Source organism: Schistocerca cancellata, chromosome 2, assembly GCF_023864275.1.
Source record: "Schistocerca cancellata isolate TAMUIC-IGC-003103 chromosome 2, iqSchCanc2.1, whole genome shotgun sequence".
NCBI classification, from domain to species: domain Eukaryota; kingdom Metazoa; phylum Arthropoda; class Insecta; order Orthoptera; family Acrididae; genus Schistocerca; species Schistocerca cancellata.
In genome coordinates, this window is record NC_064627.1 from 970,092,602 (window position 1) to 970,111,675 (window position 19,074).

The 19,074-nt window shown below is 42.9% G+C and overlaps 1 protein-coding gene across 1 annotated transcript in view; it reads right to left on the reverse strand.

Annotated features, from left to right (window-relative positions):
* The window catches only part of LOC126149010 (serpin B6-like), a 112,799-nt gene that overhangs the window by 13,093 nt on the left and 80,632 nt on the right, over positions 1-19,074 (reverse strand). The window contains exons 5-7 of the mRNA XM_049915788.1: positions 12,718-12,926; positions 1,658-1,843; positions 899-1,037 (exon numbers count right to left, since the gene is read on the reverse strand). Of these exons, the coding sequence (XP_049771745.1) occupies positions 899-1,037; positions 1,658-1,843; positions 12,718-12,926 (534 nt within the window). The remainder of the gene's footprint in view (positions 1-898; positions 1,038-1,657; positions 1,844-12,717; positions 12,927-19,074) is intronic.

Here is a 19,074-nt window from a genome sequence, read left to right on the forward strand (position 1 = left end):
ACCTGTTTGTTAACATCGAATATAAATTTAAGTGTTGATAACTCTTTTCTGAAGGCATTTATCCGGAATGTAGCCTTGTAGGGAAGTGCAACTTGGACAATAAGCATTTCAGATATGAAGAGAGCAGAAACTTTTGAAATGTGATGCTACAGAAGAATGCTGAAGTTGAGATAGTAGATTGTTTAACTAGTCAGGAAGTGGTGGTGGTGGTTAGTGTTTAACGTCCCGTCGACAACGCGGTCATTAGAGACGGAGCGCAAGCTCGGGTTAGGGAAGGATTGGGAAGGAAATCGGCCGTGCCCTTTCAAAGGAACCATCCCAGCATTTGCCTGAACCGATTTAGGGAAATCACGGAAAACCTAAATCAGGATGGCTGGAGACGGGATTGAACCGTCGTCCTCCCGAATGCGAGTCCAGTGTGCTAACCACTGCGCCACCTCGCTCGGTAGTCAGGAAGTGTTAGGTAAAATAATAAATGACAGTATATTCTGTGACATCAAGAAATCACCAGTTCTGTAATGAAATTAAGCGGCGATGGGGGGGGGGGGGGGGGGGAATTGTAGAGGCAGACCAAGACTTGACTTTAAAGCAAGCAAATTCGAAGAAATGTGAGTTGCAGTAGTTGTGCAGAAATGATGAGGCTTGGACAGGGTCAAGAGGCGCATCAAAACTGTCTTCGGACTGAAGACGAAGACGATCTCCACGTGATACGTACAAAGACGCTGACAATTTCTAGTTTATAAAATAAACTCTTAATCCAACCACGCCGTTTCTAATGCGTAATATTTAGATCGATAAAATGGCACTAGAAGACTGGGTATCAGAATAGTGTGCTAACAATAAACAAGTAGTTCAGATTCTAGCACTTGAATGGTCAGAGCCATACGTTCGTACTTACCAGTGGCCGCCGCTGCTTCCGTTCCTTCCTCGTTGACTTCGATGAACGCCTTGTGTATGACGTTGCTGACTGCAAGTGGTGCATCGCTGATTCCAGTGAAGTTAGCCCTGTGTATGTCGAACATATCTACCATGCCATGCTGGAAATAATTCAGAAAGGAAGATACTGTTAACTTCATAGAATACTTTTTAAAAACGGAAATAAGCAAAATCCTAAAGTAACTGGTTTCTTGGCTAGACAGGTGAACCTACCCTGGCACTGCAACACGAATGCAGGATGAAGAACAAAATTAAGCAACGAATCTCTTGAGAGCATACTGTATACACTGAAACAGAATACGATTGCGGTATATCAAGGTTCTCCTAGGCTTGACACTGTCCACACACAGAAATTAACCGCTTTATTTGTGCCTGTTCTTCACAAGTGGCCTCAACAGGGTCCACCGATACTCAAAGATCTTCTCAAGGTATGGATTATTTTACCATGAACTGTTTAAGTTACTGACAGAAATTATTGTGTGCATTTTAGAGCTATATCATACAACATAAATTCAGCATGCAAAACGTTTTCATACGACATTGTTTCCATAGAAAGGGAGCGCGATTTATTATTAAACATATGAGTTGCAGTGCCAGTATATACTCAAAATGGCATCGATAACTACAATGTTTCTCAAGCAGAAAGTTCGTTGACAGGAATTGCCAGTGGAGAGTACCCCTTTTCTTGGGCTGTGTTACACAGCTTGAGGAGGACACTTACACCTGGTAAAATTTCTTCAAGTTCTCTTTCGTACTCCATTTTGAACTTTGGTAGGTACACGTGCACTGTTTGCCAGTATGTGTGGTCTGCAACGTCAAAGAGGTCTATGCCCCCTATCCTCCTCTCAGCAGCAAACAGACCGTTTACTCTCTTCGGCAGCAGAACCATCATGGAGAACCGCTCACCCTGTTAAGAAAAAAAGAAAGAACACATTAAAAAGATTCTTTAATATTAAATCAGTTAAGGAACATACAGATGGTAGTAGGAGAAAAGGAAGCGACGTTACGAATTACAACTGTACGTTAATGTGTTATCAGTGGCATCTACATCTATACTCCGCAAACCACTAGGAACTGCATGGTTGAGTGTACATTGTAACACTACCGGCCCTCACCAAATTGGCAGTCGCCGATAATGTCAACCTTCTGTGAAAGGTTCTAGCCTGACAGTGACTGTACCCAATGACAAGAAATCGGATTTTAATTTCTATTCGTCAAGTAAGTGAAAAACTGACAACAGCAAAGTAAACGGGTTTTGCACTGAAGTTCTGTTAACATGAAAGTAAACTGTAATTAGGCTTAATTAGGCAACGCGGTGTCAAGTTTTATGACAAAGTGGAAATAAACTTCACCTAAGGAAACTAACCACACTTGATACCCTAACTAACCTCTTCTAACACAGTTACTCTCAGTAGCATACAGTAACTTGCCCTAGTAAACAATACGATTAACCCTTATGCCGAACATAGAATGGCCAATAAATGCAACTTAACCTCTTGCCTGTGTTTACATTCCGCGCTGACCAGTTGCAGCTGTAGCGGCGCATCGAAAGCTAAGTACTAATTAATTGTTTGTGTATAGTGGTTTATTTAGGAACTTTAGTAGTCTTCAACCGGTGTTCTTGGTGTTTTCTGGTGAAATAATTTCAGAAGAACCTTTTGGGAACTGTTTACAGCTTCGTTACTGTGTCATTAGACGTTTGATTCTCTTTCTGTATTAGTCTTTTGCTATATTCACATTTGTTGTTTATTAATACTGTTAATAAATGTAGTTACTTCCCTTGTAGAGTAAGTTTGTGATTATTGTAGTCAGGTTTTTAACATCTTATTTTAGTAGCGGAACTTAGAAAAAGTAAAATTTTACCATGAGTGAGAAGTGTGGGCTTTGCCGTAGGTTCGTGAGTAGTGGATTGCGGTGTGAGACTTGTTCGAAGTATTTTCACTGGGGGGAATGCAGTGAGGAAGCCAGTGGGCATTCTGGTGAGATCCTCTCCTGGAACTGCAGGTTATGTAGCAAGAGTAAATTGATAGAGGAGCAGGAGCGTAAGATCTGTGCCCTTCAGGTGCAGTTGAAAAACGCACAGGAAGAGCTAGATAGGATGAGGAGGGAGAAGGGGGTTGGGGAATGGGATCTGGCTGTTGGCAAGAGACCTGCTAGGAGAAGAAGATTTTCAGATAGTTTTACTATTGGTGTTTACAATATATATGACCAACTGTCAGAGTCTAGTGGAGAGGAATTTCTAGTAGCTGTAGATGTAGGAAGTATGCAGCAGACCTCAGTAGTTACTGTGCCTAGAACAGTTGCAAAGTCGAAGAGGAAGAAGAAGGTTCTGCTGTTAGGTAGTTCTCATGGCAGAGGTGCAGGCCAGCAGTTGCAGGAAGTGCTGGGGAGTGAGTACCAGGTCACCAGCATTGTGAAGCCTAATGCAGGATTGGCTCAGGTGACTTAACATAGGGGGGTTATGTAGGGATTTTACTAAAGAGGATCAGGTAGTGATTGTGGGTGGGGCTGGTAATAGTATTGATAGGGATGGGGAGTATAACATAGATGGTGACCTGGAAAAGATAGCCACTCAGACTGGCAACACGAATGTGCATTTCGTGGAACTGTTTCAGCGTCACGATCGGCCTCATCTCAATACAGCCGTCAGGCGTAATAACATGAGACTTGGGGGTGCGCTGATGACAGAAAGCATGGGTCACATTTCAGTGGTGTCGGTGGAGTCTATCAGCAGGACGGGTTTCACTAGACACGGCCTGAACCTCAACAGGTATGGGAAGAGGAGGTTGGCAAAGCTTATAGGTGACAGCATAGGTGGGGTTGGTGGGATCACTCATGGGAAAATTCCTGCAGTAGTGGGTGTTAGAGCTGCACCTTTTTTAGATTGAAGTCAGCTGATAGGTATTCCTGCTTAAGGGAAGTCTCTCTAACAAGGGAATCATTTTTGACAAAGCTTAGGTATCCGAGTAATGAGGGAATTAGTATATTTCATCAAAATATACAAGGTATTAGAGATAAAGTTGGTGAACTGCTTATAGATGTTGACTCTGAAATTATTGGTATATCTGAACACTTCTTAAATAAGGAGATAATTCAGAGGCTTCCTTTACCAGGATACAGGTTGGCTGGCTGCTATTCGAGGAGCTCTTTGCGGTGTGGGGGAGTAGCCATGTATGTGAAAAACGGCATCGCATTTGAGTCAATTGATGTTTCAAAGTACTGCACTGAAAAGGTGTTTGAATGTTGTGCAGGTGTGGTTAAATTTAACGAAGCTAAACTTCTAACTGTTGTTATTTATAGATCCTCAGACTCCGATTTCACAACATTTTTGCTAAAGCTTAGAGGAGGTTCTTGGTTCACTTTATAGGAAATACAAAAAGTTAGTTATATGTGGTGACTTCAATATTAATTGTATAAGTGATTGTACAAGGAAGAGGATGCTGGTAGACCTCTTTAATTCATATAATGTTATGCAAACCGTATTCTTTCCAACGAGAGTGCAAGGGAACAGTAGAACAACCATAGACAACATTTTTGTTCATTCCTCATTACTAGAAGGGCATTCTGTTAGCAAAAAGTTGAATGGCCTTTCAGATCATGATGCGCAAATTTTAACTTTAAAAGATTTTTATGCTGCAACACGTGTTAAATATAGTCATCAGCTGTTCAGGAAATCTGATCCAGTTGCTGTAGAGACCTTTGTAAACCTTATGAAGGAACAAGAGTGGCAAGATGTTTATAGCGCTGATACAGTAGACGATAAATATAATGCTTTTCTCAAGACGTTTCTCATGCTCTTTGAAAGTTGCTTTCCGTTAGAACGTTTAAAACAGGGTACTAGCACAAACAGGCAGCCTGGGTGGCTGACTAGAGGGATAAGAATATCTTGTAGAACAAAGTGGCAATTATATCAAAACATTAGAAACAGTCAAAATCTAAATGCTGCAGCCCATTACAAACAAGTATTGTAAGGTGCTTAAAAACTTTATTAGGAAGGCAAAAAGTATGTGGTATGCAGATAGAATAGCTAAGTCTCAGGATAAAATTAAAACCATATGGTCAGTCGTAAAGGAAGTGGCTGGTCTGCAGAGACAGGTCGAGGATATAGCATCAGTGCGTAGTGGGAATGTCCGTGTTACTGATAAGTCGCATATATGTACAGTATTTAATAATCACTTTCTGAATATAGCAGGTGAACTAAATAGAAACCTAGTCCCAACAGGGAATCATATAGCGCTCTTAGAAAAAAGTGTTCCGAGACTGTTACCTGAAATGCTCCTCCATGATACTGACAAGAGGGAGATTGAGTTAATAATTAAATCACTAAAGACCAAGAACTCTCATGGATATGTCGGGGTATCTAGGACAATCCTGAAGTATTGTTCTATGTATGTTAGCCCAGTTCTCAGCCATATCTGTAACTTTTCCTTTAGGAGTGGTCGGTTTCCTGACCGATTAAAGTACTCGGTAGTGAAGCCACTTTATAAAAAGGGAGACATTGATAATGTTGACAATTTTAGACCAATTTCTATGCCATCGGTGTTTGCTAAAGTTATCGAGAAGGTTGTATATACAAGGTTACTGGAGCATTTAAATTCACATAATTTGCTGTCAAATGTTCAGTTTGGTTTTAGAAATGGTTTAACAACTGAAAATGCTATATTCTCTTTTCTCTGTGAGGTTTTGGACGGATTAAATAAAAGGTTGCGAACGCTAGGTGTTTTCTTTGATTTAACGAAGGCTTTTGACTGTGTTGACCACAAAATATTACTGCAGAAGTTGGACCATTATGGAGTAAGGGAAGTAGCTTACAATTGGTTCGCCTCTTACTTTAAGAACAGAAAGCAGAGGGTAATTCTCCGCAATATTGAGAGTGGTAGTGATGTTCAGTCCCAATGGGGCACAAATGATATGCCTTCTAGTATTACAGGTGATTCAAAAATATTTCTGTTTGCTGATGACACCAGCTTGATAGTGAAGGATCTTATGTGTAATATTGAAACAGTAACAAATAATGTAGTTCATGAAATAAGTTTGTGGCTTGTGGAAAATAATTTGATGCTAAATCACAGTAAGACTCAGTTTTTATAGTTTCTAACTCACAATTCAACAAGAACCGATATTTTGATCAGACAGAATGGGCATATTATAAGCGAGACGGAACAGTTCAAATTCCTAGGCGTTCGGATAGATAGTAAGCTGTTGTGGAAAGCCCATGTCCAGGATCTTGTTCAGAAGCTAAATGCTGCTTTATTTACCATTAGAACAGTATCTGAAATAAGTGACTTCAATACGAAAAGTAGTCTATTTCGCATATTTTCATACGCTTATGTCGTATGGTATTATTTTTGGGGTAATTCTTCTGATTCAAAAGGGGTATTTTTGGCTCAAAAACGGGCTGTTCGAGCTATATGTGGTGTAACTTCGAGAACCTCTTGTCGACCACTATTCAAAAATCTGGGAATTCTGACATTGCCCTCACAGTATATATTTTCTTTAATGTCGTTTGTTGTTAGCAATATTAGCCTATTCCCAAGAGTTAGCAGCTTTCACTCAGCTAATACTAGGCAGAAATCAAATCTGCATGTAGAATGCACTTCCTTGACTCTTGTGCAGAAAGGAGTGCAGTATTCTGCTGCATCCATTTTCAATAAGCTACCACAAGAACTCCAAAATCTTAGTAGTAGCCCAAACTCTTTTAAGTCTAAACTGAAGAGTTTCCTCATGGCTCACTCCTCCTATTCTGTCGAGGAGCTCCTGGAAGAGCTAAAAAATTAAGCAAATTCCAGTGATACATTGTTTATTGTCTTCATTTAAACTTACGACTTGTCACCTGAATAGGTTTTTTTTATATTTCATTTTATCTGTTTCTAATGTGTTATAATTTCATGTATTGACTCGTTCCATGACCATGGAGACTTCTCCTTAATTTGGTCCCACGGAACAATAAATAAAAAAAATAATAAAAAAATGAAGCAGCACACACTATATCACAGCAACACTCGCTGTTAGCAAACACTGCTATACAGTGTAATGAACAAATTCAGGACATATGAACATATTAACAAAGTCTGAGCGGCAATAACGTGAACTACAATTTCTTTAATTAACTATCACAAAAAATATCATGATTTGAAAGAGAACTGATTACTTCGGGCTTCAGAAGTTTGCACGTGAAGTTATTTTACACAAATCGGCAGTATAATTATTATTTAGAAGAAAAGCTTTGTTGCAGATAAATGATTCTACTGATTGCAACACTCTCAGAAAGAGCCTTTACTTTCGTTTATCACGTAAGTTAAGTAGCTTACGGAGTCTCTTAAAGTGGTATGGTTTGAAAAACCACCATCAATTGTAAACGGTAATAGACAATGGCAACGTCTTTAGTAGTAAGTTTAAGTGTACTGAATAATGAAAAATTAGTTCAACATTTAACAAGGGGATCTAGCAACTAGTCTCTCATTGTACTCCAAATCAAACTGGCTTCGTAAATGACTACCCAACTTGAAAAACTACTTTAAAATAATTTATACAAAGAAACAAAAAATTACAAGTTTATAAATCTGCTCAAAGTGTCTTTTTAAAACTTTTACTTTTTAAAAAAAACTTTTACTTTTTAAAAACTTTTACTTACAGACAGCTGTAAGCAATTTATATTTTGTCATTTATTATTTTAATGGGAGTTTCTTTTTCAATGAAAATATTTCTTTTTGAACACTTTGAGATACTTTAACATTAAAAATTATGTGGAGTGAATCATTTGCTACTGTACAGACAACTAACCAAACTTCATACTCCACAAAGTTAATGAAACTGCGAAATGTTTCATTGCCAAAATAGTTTAATAAAAACAGGATACTCGGAATTGGAAAGGACCCTGTCTAGGAATGTGACTGGGGATAATCGCGGGTGTGTGCACGTAATTTAGAGGTTCCACAAAAAATTATTTTTCAATACATAATAACTGGTTTATTACATGTGCATATTTAGGTAACAGTTCTGCTGAAGATGGTAGCGCTTGTGGCAAATTACAGTGACTATAAAACTGGCGGTAAAGCAACCATGGTTCTTGATGTTAGCCACGCCCTGATATAACTCTTCTTGGCGTCGTAAAGTTAACCAAACAGGGCCAATAATAATAATAATACCATGGTCGATAGGCCACTTTACATTCCATCCGAGGCGAATTTACATGCTCTCAAGCTCTTCTTACCTCAATTTATACATCAAAATTAACCACAACAGCTGACCAAGGCTGCCACTGGCCACTCAGTATCACAGTCAGAACTCGACTGCGTCACTTCCCACAAAGGAATCAAGCGCCTTGGGCGCCAAGTCCAACTTTCCCAGTTCCGCCAAACTACCTACGTATCGGCAGGGCTTTACCATAGATTTTACATTTTGTTTCCCTACTTTTATGGACCAGGAAAATTTACAGAGTTTGTACAAATTATTGCATCCACTGAGTACTACATATTAAACCAGAGGTACAGTTACAATATAATTTCTTAAAAGGACAAAATAAATAACACAATTATTACTTATTTCTACAACCAAAGAACTTGACTATGGAGATTCATTAGCATACAATGTCAGCAGAGAAATTATACAGGATATATATAAATCTATGTATTATTGGTGTTACAACATCCCATTGTACCAGTTATTTGGGCTTCTTCCATGTCCACACACGTACGGCGAGCGAGAAGAATGATTATTTAAATGCCTCACGATTCCTAAGGTAGCGATACATAGGGGCGTAAAATATTCCTACAGTCATTTAAAGCCGGTTCTTTAAACCTTGTAATTGGGCTTTCACGGGATGGTTTGCATCTATCTCCAAGAATTTGCCAGTTCATTTCCTTCGATATGTCAGTGACACTCTCCGGCAGGTCAAACAAAACTGTGGCCGTTCGTGCTGCCCTTCTCTATATACTTTCAGTACCCACCGTCAGTCCTACTTTAGCAATATTTTCTAGGATGGGTCGCACCAGTGATTTGTAAGCCATATTCTTTGTAGACTAATTGCATTCCCCTAGTACTCCACCAATAAACCGAAGTATGCTACATGATTTATCAACACTTCATCTTATGTCGTCATTCCATTTCACGTCCCTGCAAAGTGTTACACCCAGGTATTTGTAAGAGTTCGCCGATTCCCACTGTGTATCATTGACATTATATTCATAGGATACTATGTATTGTCTTTTAGTTTTGTAAAGTGCACGATTTTGTATTCTGGACGTATAAAGCAAGTTGCCCATCTTTGCATTTTGAAATCTTATCAATTTCTAACAATGTTTCTGCTACTTCTTTCAGACAGTACCTTATGAATACTGTACCTGTATCGTCTGCGAAACGTCTGAGGTTTCCGTTAACATTACCCGCAAAGTCATTAATGTACAACATGAACAGAAAGGGCCCAAGCGCACTTCTATAGGGCACACTAGAAGTTAAGTGCACATTTGTCGACGACGCTCCATCCAAGGTAATTTGCTGCGCCCTACGAAAACATCACAGATTTCGCTTGATACACCTACGCGATTGTGCTTTTGATAACAAGCGTAGGGTTGGTAATGAGTCAAATGTTTTCTAAAAATCTAGAATTACTGTACCTACCAAACGGCCTTTATCCATGACTGTTAGTATGCCATGTGACAAAAAAAGTGAGTTGGTTTTAACACGATCTATGTTTTAGGAATTCGTGCTTGCTGGCTTCGAGTAGGTCATTCTGTTCGAGATACCACATTTCGTTTGATCTCAGAATACGTTCCAAAATTTTCAACAAATGGATACATGGATGGCCGGCCGGGATGGCCGAGCGGTTCTAGGCGCTACAGTCTGGAACCGCGCGACCGCTACGTCGCATGTTCGAATCCTGCCTCGGGCATGGATGTGTGTGATGTCCTTAGGTTAGTTAGGTTTAAGTAGTTCTAAGTTCTAGGGGACTGATGACCTCAGAAGTTAAGTCCCATAGTGCTCAGAGCCATTTGAACCATTTGATACATGGCTATTGCAGGGTTGTTTTGTGGATCACTTCAGTTAGCCGTATAGTAGATGAATACGATCCATGATTTCTACAACTAATGGTTTTTTTGCTCGAAGGGTCTAGCATAGATTACCGCTATCAGGGAGGCTGACTCAGCTGAAAATTGGATGCAGAATCTGATAGAGATTCCAGCGGGCCTTGGAGCTTTTATCTATTTTAACGACCTCAGCAGTTTATCAAGGCCACTGACATCTAAACTGAGGTGACAAAAGTCAGGGGGTAGTGATAAGCAGATATACAGATGGCGGTAGTATCGCGTACACAATATATAAAAGGACAGAGCATTGGCGGAGATGTCATTTGTTCTCAGCTGATTCATGTGAAAAGATTTTCAAAGTGATTATGGCCGCTCGACGGAAATTAACAGACACTGAACGCGGAATGGTGGTTGGAGCTAGACGCATAGCACATTCCATTGCGGAAATCGTCAGGGACGCAATATTCAGAGATCCGCAGTGTGAAGAGTTTGCGAATATGAAATTTCAGGCATTACCGCTCACTATGGACAACGCAGTGGCCGAAGGCCTTCACTTGACTGCCGAGAGCATCGGCATTTGCATAGAGTTCTCGCTGATAAGGGACAAGGAACGATGAGCGAAATAAAGACAGAAATCGATGTGGGATGCACGACGAACGTATCCGCTGACAGGGAGGCTAAATTTGGCATTAATGGGCTATGGCAGCAGACGACCGATGCGAGAGCGTTTGCTAACAGCACGGCATCGCGTGCGGCGCCTTTCCTGGGCTCTTGATCATATCGGTTGGACCCTAGACGAACGGAAAACCGTGGCCTGGTCAGATGAGTTCCAATTTCAGTTAGTAATAGCTGATTGTAGGGTTCGGGCATGGCATAGACCCCACGGAGCTATGGACCCAAATCGTCAACGAGGCATTATGCAAGCTGGTGGTGGTTACATAATGGCTTGGGCTATGTATACATGGAATGGACTTGATCCTCTAGTCCAACTGAACCGATCACTGACAGGAAATGGTTATGATCGGCTACTTTAAGTCCATGACAGGTGGCAAATGGTCTCCACGTTCCAAAACAACAGTGTTATATCACCTGACCACAATTGTTCGCGAGTGATTTGAAGAACATTGTTTACAGTTCGAGTGAATGATTTGGTCACCCAGATCGCCCGACCCGATTCCCATGAAACATTTATGAGACGTAATCTTGAGATCAGTTGGTGCACTAAATGCTGCACCGGCAACACTTTCGCAATTATGGACTGCTATAGAGGCTGCACGATTCATTATTTCTGCAGGGACCTCCAACGACACGTTGAGCACCTGTCACATCGAGTTGCTGCACTACGTCGAGCAAAAGGAAATCCTCCAAAATTTTAGGAGGTATCCCACTTCTCTCACCTCTATTTCACTCATCTTTTGAGTGGTATGAGAATTAAACTGGGATAATACTTCAGGTACTGCTTCATAAAGGAAAATTTGAAAATGGAATTATACATTTCAGTCTGTGCTTTGCTGCCTACAGTTTCAGTTCCTGTCTTATCCGCGACTGACTGGACACTATCTTTGGTGCCACTAACAGCCTTTACATACGACCATAATTTGTTTGGCTTTTGTAAAAGATCTTTCGACAATACTCTGCTACAGTAACCAATGAAGGCTTCATGCATTGCACTCTTGACAGCAAAGCTCGTTCTATTCAGAACATTTATCTATAGCCCGATACTTCGCTTAATACCTATTACGCAGTAATCTGTTTCGTTCAAACTTTTTTTTTTTTTTCAGTGACTGCATACCATGAAGGGTCCTTCCCATCGTGAACTGCTCTCCTGGGTACGTATCTATCCAGTTCGTGACCGACTATTCTTTTAAAACACAAAGGAAATACAGACATCGCGTTCGAGCGGGCATTGATTGAAATGAATGGGGAAAGTTGAAAATTTGTGCAGGACACAGTTTTCATTGAAACTGCACGGTCTACCCTAGCACGCATCCAGTCAGACCTAAACTCTCAACTTATCCACATACTACTAATGCAGTGCCCCTTACGCATTACCCCCATTACTCGTGGCATTTCCCCGATTCACGTACGAGTTCGACCCTGGTGTGCACCTGCACTGAAGACATCACTGGCTGTCTCGGGGGGGGGGGGGGGGGGGGGGGGGGGGTCCGAAAGGACAGACACCACGTATATTTCTTCAGTGCAGATTCACGCCAGGAACTCGGAACTCTTACAGGAATCTGCGAAATGTAGGGAGCAATGAGGATAATAATGGTCTAGGGGCACTACGTTAGTAGTGTGTGGATAAGTTGAGCATTTGGGTCTCATCACGGGAGGCATGCTAGTGGGCAGTTGCAACCATTACTGTGTCCGGATGGCTTAGGGCGCCGGCACACTAGCTCAGCGTGTTCGGTCAGAGGATGAGCTGATCTCCGTAGTAAAAAAACTAAGTGAACAGGTCAACGATGTACCTGATCACATGTCATGAGATGTCCGCCCCGAAAAAATACACCGAAAAAAAAAAAGCTTAGTGGTCAGAGCATCTGAGTAGTAAGCAGCAGGGGACCCGGTTCCGAATCCAGATACAGCATAAATTTTCTACTTTCCCCACTGATTTCAATTACTCCCAATAACAACCCACTGAGGAGGTTATTGCAGTCCCAATTGGTTCTCCAAATCAAATAATTTCGGTTAGTATTGTTTACAGTGTTTGTTTATTGTGTCTTGCTGTATTGAAGAAAATTAGTTGTTGTATTACCCTGTAAGGCAGGAGAAGAACCTGGGAATCCAGCTGTGGCAGGTAAGTGTACTTGAATCTTTCCTTCACAAACATCATCTCCACATTTGTTGCTCGTTCCGAATGGAAAAGCATCGGCGAAGTACTCGTTTTCTCGAATTGTTTTACCCATTCTCCTTTGAAGTAAACTGCATTTGCTATGACCATCCGAGTAAAAGATGACAGAACACCTGTAAAGTCACAAAATATTAAACACACACCACTGAATCAAATGTCTTTATTAGCGACAAGTTAAAATACATGTGTCGGGGAAAAATACCTGCATCCTGCACAATGCATTACATTTTTCTGAGAAATACACGTCAATATATTACGCTGTTTTTTGCAGTCAGTTTAGTTCAGCTTTATGAAATGCAGAATGTGTACTAGTACAACTAAGCCCACAACAATATGAATAACTGCAACACCTTTCACTTTCACACAACAACATGTTAATAATATTTTAGTGCTCGTCCCTACGACGTTGTTTCGGCGATGCTGAAGGGATTCTCAGTACGAAACTGCTCTGGTTTCTCTCTAATTACACTCCTGGAAATTGAAATAAGAACACCGAGAATTCATTGTCCCAGGAAGGGGAAACTTTATTGACACATTCCTGGGGTCAGATACATCACATGATCACACTGACAGAACCACAGGCACATAGACACAGGCAACAGAGCATGCACAATGTCGGCACTAGTACAGTGTATATCCACCTTTCGCAGCAATGCAGGCTGCTATTCTCCCGTGGAGACGATCGTAGAGATGCTGGATGTAGTCCTGTGGAACGGCTTGCCATGCCATTTCCACCTGGCGCCTCAGTTGGACCAGCGTTCGTGCTGGACGTGCAGACCGCGTGAGACGACGCTTCATCCAGTCCCAAACATGCTCAATGGGGGACAGATCCGGAGATCTTGCTGGCCAGGGTAGTTGACTTACACCTTCTAGAGCACGTTGGGTGGCACGGGATACATGCAGACGTGCATTGTCCTGTTGGAACAGCAAGTTCCCTTGCCGGTCTAGGAATGGTAGAACAATGGGTTCGATGACGGTTTGTATGTACCGTGCACTATTCAGTGTCCCCTCGACGATCACCAGTGGTGTACGGCCAGTGTAGGAGATCGCTCCCCACACCATGGTGCCGGGTGTTGGCCCTGTGTGCCTCGGTCGTATGCAGTCCTGATTGTGGCGCTCACCTGCACGCGCCAAACACGCATACGACCATCATTGGCACCAAGGCAGAAGCGACTCTCATCGCTGAAGACGACACGTCTCCATTCGTCCCTCCATTCACGCCTGTCGCGACACCACTGGAGGCGGGCTGCACGATGTTGGGGCGTGAGCGGAAGACGGCCTAACGATGTGCGGGACCGTAGCCCAGCTTCATGGAGACGGTTGCGAATGGTCCTCGCCGATACCCCAGGAGCAACAGTGTCCCTAATTTGCTGGGAAGTGGCGGTGCGGTCCCCTACGGCACTGCGTAGGATCCTACGGTCTTGGCGTGCATCCGTGCGTCGCTGCGGTCCGGTCCCAGGTCGACGGGCACGTGCACCTTCCGCCGACCACTGGCGACAACATCGATGTACTGTGGAGACCTCACGCCCGACGTGTTGAGCAATTCGGCGGTACGTCCACCCGGCCTCCCGCATGCCCACTATACGCCCTCGCTCAAAGTCCGTCAACTGCACATACGGTTCACGTCCACGCTGTCGCGGCATGCTACCAGTGTTAAAGACTGCGATGGAGCTCCGTATGCCACGGCAAACTGGCTGACACTGACGGCGGCGGTGCACAAATGCTGCGCAGCTAGCGCCATTCGACGGCCAACACCGCGGTTGCTGGTGTGTCCGCTGTGCCGTGCGTGTGATCATTGCTTGTACAGCCCTCTCGCAGTGTCCGGAGCAAGTATGGTGGGTCTGACACACCGGTGTCAATGTGTTCTTTTTTCCATTTCCAGGAGTGTACATCATTTTAATTAACTGCTAATGTAGTTTACCATTGGTTATGTAAGTTGCGAACTCAGATGCGATATTTTTATACATGATGTAATGGTAACATCGGAACTCTTTATGATATGGGGACCAACATTTACGTACACAGAGAATATTAGATCCCACGGGTTCCCCACAATACTTGTCAACCTGACTGAAGAACGAGGAGGATAAACACTGAATGAGTGATTCAACCGGCTGCGAATATGATGAGGGGCCAATATCAACAGCTAAGACAGCAAAACACCGCATGGCACTGCATTCGTGTATTTACGGATATGAAGTAAATTTTGGCACGTCTCAATACGACTGCTTCCCAGCTTGTAAAAATGGTAGCCTGGCTGAAAGTCACTTTTACACTGAAGCTCTGTCAAGTTCAATCGGTTAAAGCCCAAGAAATACGAAGGATACTCTCACATTCTATAATATCGTCCAACTATTGGCACGACTCTTTACCTACCACTTCCTTCGATAGTATCTATGCTATTTTCTGACTGGTTCGAGAAATAAAAACGTTAATTAACCTATTTTCCTTTTTTTCCTTAAAAGAACGAATCATAGAATAAACTACATTTTTCGTAATACTTTGTTTAACTGTATGATGTTTCGTTGGCACACGAAATGTAACATACTTTCAGCATGCGGAGCTTCTACACATTCTGCTGCATACGTGAGGCAACGTCACAGTAGTAAGTTCCCTGTCCGATGAATAGGGTAGCGTGGTTCCTTTATCTGGTCACCAAGACTTCTGCACCTATGATAGTTAGATTCTCGTGTAAAGTGTTGCGTGTAGGCGATAGTGTTTAGAAGAAAGGATACATGAGATGAGTACTAAAGTCCACTGAAACTGAATGTGTATTGATTGACAATAAAGTCGGTTCTTGGTGGGTCGTGCGGTAGCGTCTCGCTTCCCGCGCCCGGGTTCCCGGGTTCGATTCCCGGCGGGGTCAGGGATTTTCTCTGCCTCGTGATGACTGGGTGTAGTGTGATGTCCTTAGGTTAGTTAGGTTCAAGTAGTTCTAAGTTCTAGGGGACTGATGACCATAGATGTTAAGTCCCATAGTGCTCAGAGCCATTCGAACCATTTGGTTCTTGGTAAAATATTTGTATATAATGAAAGGAAGCACTCCCCAGGAACATGTCACCAAAGTTCAATTCAGTTCACTTTCTTCTAAGAAAGATTGCTGTATTTTCTAACATAGTTCATTAGTTACTGTGTCACTTATTTTATCTTAATTAAATAATTTTACACTGCAGTTTTCGTTGACATAATTCCATTTGTTTTAATCCTAAATCTAACAATAACAAATTACATCTTTGGTAGTGGAGAGAATCGGTAGCTCCACTAGTTTAAAACTCTTTGATCCTACAAAAATTTCACAGTACTACATATTTATCTTTATACCTGATGATGACATAACAGCCGATACCGGTTTGTGGAATATGTTATCATGACGACGAACGAATCGTCGCCAATGTGAATGACTGGTGGCCAATGCGAAATAGAAACATACAAACCTCTTCTTTGCATATACAACAGGTTTGTCAGTGAAGTCGCTGCATGGTCTGAGTCTGGTAAAAAATAGTATATTGTACTTAACTGGTGGTACAGGAGTCTTCATAGTTAGGAGGTATCTAATTACAAACAGGGAGCTATAGAGGCATCACATAGGCCATACTTTAACGAAGCGCCTTGTTAGAGGTTGCTTCCTGTCAGCTGAAGGCTATTCTACTTTCGTACTTGACGTCCCGAGTAAGAGTGGCCGAGCGCACGCTGGAGACTTGTTGCAAGCCGCGGAGCGGCGCTAGTCTCGACTCGCGGGTCCAGCAATACTAGTACGGACCGCGGTCGATAACTGCAACCCCTAACAAGTGTAGTATCGAACGTTGATACCACAGAATAAACGAGAAATACTGTAGAATACCTCACTACTGTTGTGTGCATTTTCATTTATAGTCTATGCAGTTAACGATGAACACGTCAATTTACATTTTCACTGATAAAACCGAATAATCTATCAGCCTAACCTCTGATAATAATGACAATTATCTTGTGACTGGTTGGTTGGTCGATACTTTTTTTTTTGGGGGGGGGGGGCGGGGAGGGATCAAACAGCGAAGTCATCGGTCCCATGATCTAAGATGGCAAAAATCAAGAGAGGAGCAACACAAACAGCACTGTCCAGTCAAGGGGAAGAGAAATCGGGCAAACAAAGAGGGAAAACGGACGTCAGGGCAGCAGGAGGAGGAGGAAAGAACAGGAGGGGGTGGATGGAAACGGGGAGAGCAGGGTTTTCCCAGAAATTCTACATGCGGTGGGGCGCCAGCACCGCCACCAACCCTTTCCGACACCCACATAATACCATCATCACGAAACAACGGGGACAACACCAGTGGAAGAAGACAAAAGAAAAGCGGAAATAAGACTGCACAACAGACCAGACAAAATGTAGGGAAAAGGCGGGGAGAATGTGGCTGATGTGGAGGCAAGGTCAAGGCCTTCATAACCTACACCTACGTTAACCGAGGGACTCAATTTTCAGAGGAAAATTCAAGGACTTAAACTGAGAAGACAAACCACTTTCACAAAGAAAACAGAGGATAGACATAACCATGTGAGTGTAACACACAAGACAAGCAAGGCAGCAGGGCATATTTGGTGTAAAGGGCCAAAAGGTGGAGACAGTCCAGCAAAATATGGATCACCCTGAGTGAAGGCCCACACTTCAAGGGTGGAGGGGGACGGCTCATTACAGAGTAAAATGCCATGAGTCAACTTAATATGGCCAATATGAGGACAGCAGAGGATGATATATTTCTGCTGGGAGAGTCAGAGGGAAGAATGTCGTAAGGTGGAAGTCTCCTTGATTGCAAAAAGGTTATTAGACATGGGGGGGGGGGGGGGTAGCCTCCCAAGAGTTGGCCCCAGAGGGGACACAGAATGGAGCGTAGGTGGTCACCTCCCCAACAGATGATGAGCAAGTTCGTTAGCTGAGATACCTATGTGGCCTGGAACCCAAAGGAAATCAACCAAACAAGCAGCATCATCAAGATCAGTGAGAAGGTTGTGGATGGTAGAGATCAAGGGGTGATGGAAAAAGTTCTGAGCAATAACCTGAAGGCCTCTCAATTGAGTCGATACATAACAAAACACAGGTGAGTGTTGAATGAAGCAGAGGGTCTAGTACATGGCCATCAATTCCGCAATGGAAACCACACAGATGGCAGGCAAGAGATGGTGTCTGTGTCAACAGAAGATGTGAAGGCATATCCCTCATGATCACTTGACTTACAGCCATTGGTGTAAAAAACAGCGCCATCCTTAAACTCCCATAAGAGTGTTCAAAACAAACAACAGAACATTATTGGGGTGACGGAGAATTTCGTACCCTGTAAGACATCCATCCAAATCCAGGGCTGAGGAACTAACAAAGTGGGGGTGGTTGGGAGAGAATGTGGGGAGAGGACCAAGAGGGAAGATGGAAGTCACAGTGGACTGAAGCAACGTGGAGCCCAACTGGTAAACCCACCAAAGGGCAAGCAGCAGGTGAACAACAGCCTGAAGCTGTGGAAAGATAGAACAGGAGGGGCGAGCAGGGGGAGCAGATAGTGATACCACACGAAACTACGAGCAGTGACCGCCGAATCGACAGGGGAGGGATCCAAGTGCCAACAAGAAGACTATCGACAGGGCTGGTGCAAACGACACTGGTGGCTAAACAGATACCATGGTGCTGAACTAGGCCCAAAAGGACCACTATGGAAGGGGCAGTTGGTCCATAAACTTGATAGCCATAGTCCAGATGAGACAGAACAATTAAGTGATGGTCTTTACGTGAAAACGTTTAAAGGTAAGAAAACTGGCGGAGGACAGGTGCCACGTAAGGTGCTGCAAGTCATGACGGCGATCATGGGTAGCAGTAGCTACAGCCATGCTCCACCACGAAACTTACCGACAGCGAATCAGGCCTATCAAGCAGGGAACAGCAGAGCCGGCAGTGTGGTTTATGTTATCAGACAGAGCTTGGAAGATTACGTCAATAAAGCATGTCAAAGAAAGTGCAAAAATGACCTTGGAGGTGTATAGACGCCAGTGGGGTACCTCGTCATTGGGAGGCAGGGAGGGAACGATAGATTCAACCAGAAGTAGTCACTACCAGATAGGTCATTGCGTGGCGATTGGTGTATGGAAGGAAGAAGGGGAAGGGAAGAGAGCGAAAGATCAATGGCATGCAAAGTGCCATATGCAGCACTAAAATTAGAAGGGAACCATTACTATGAAGGCATAGGTTGTGGTCCGCAAGAAATTTATCAATGAGGAGCAACTGACTAGACGAAAAAGCAC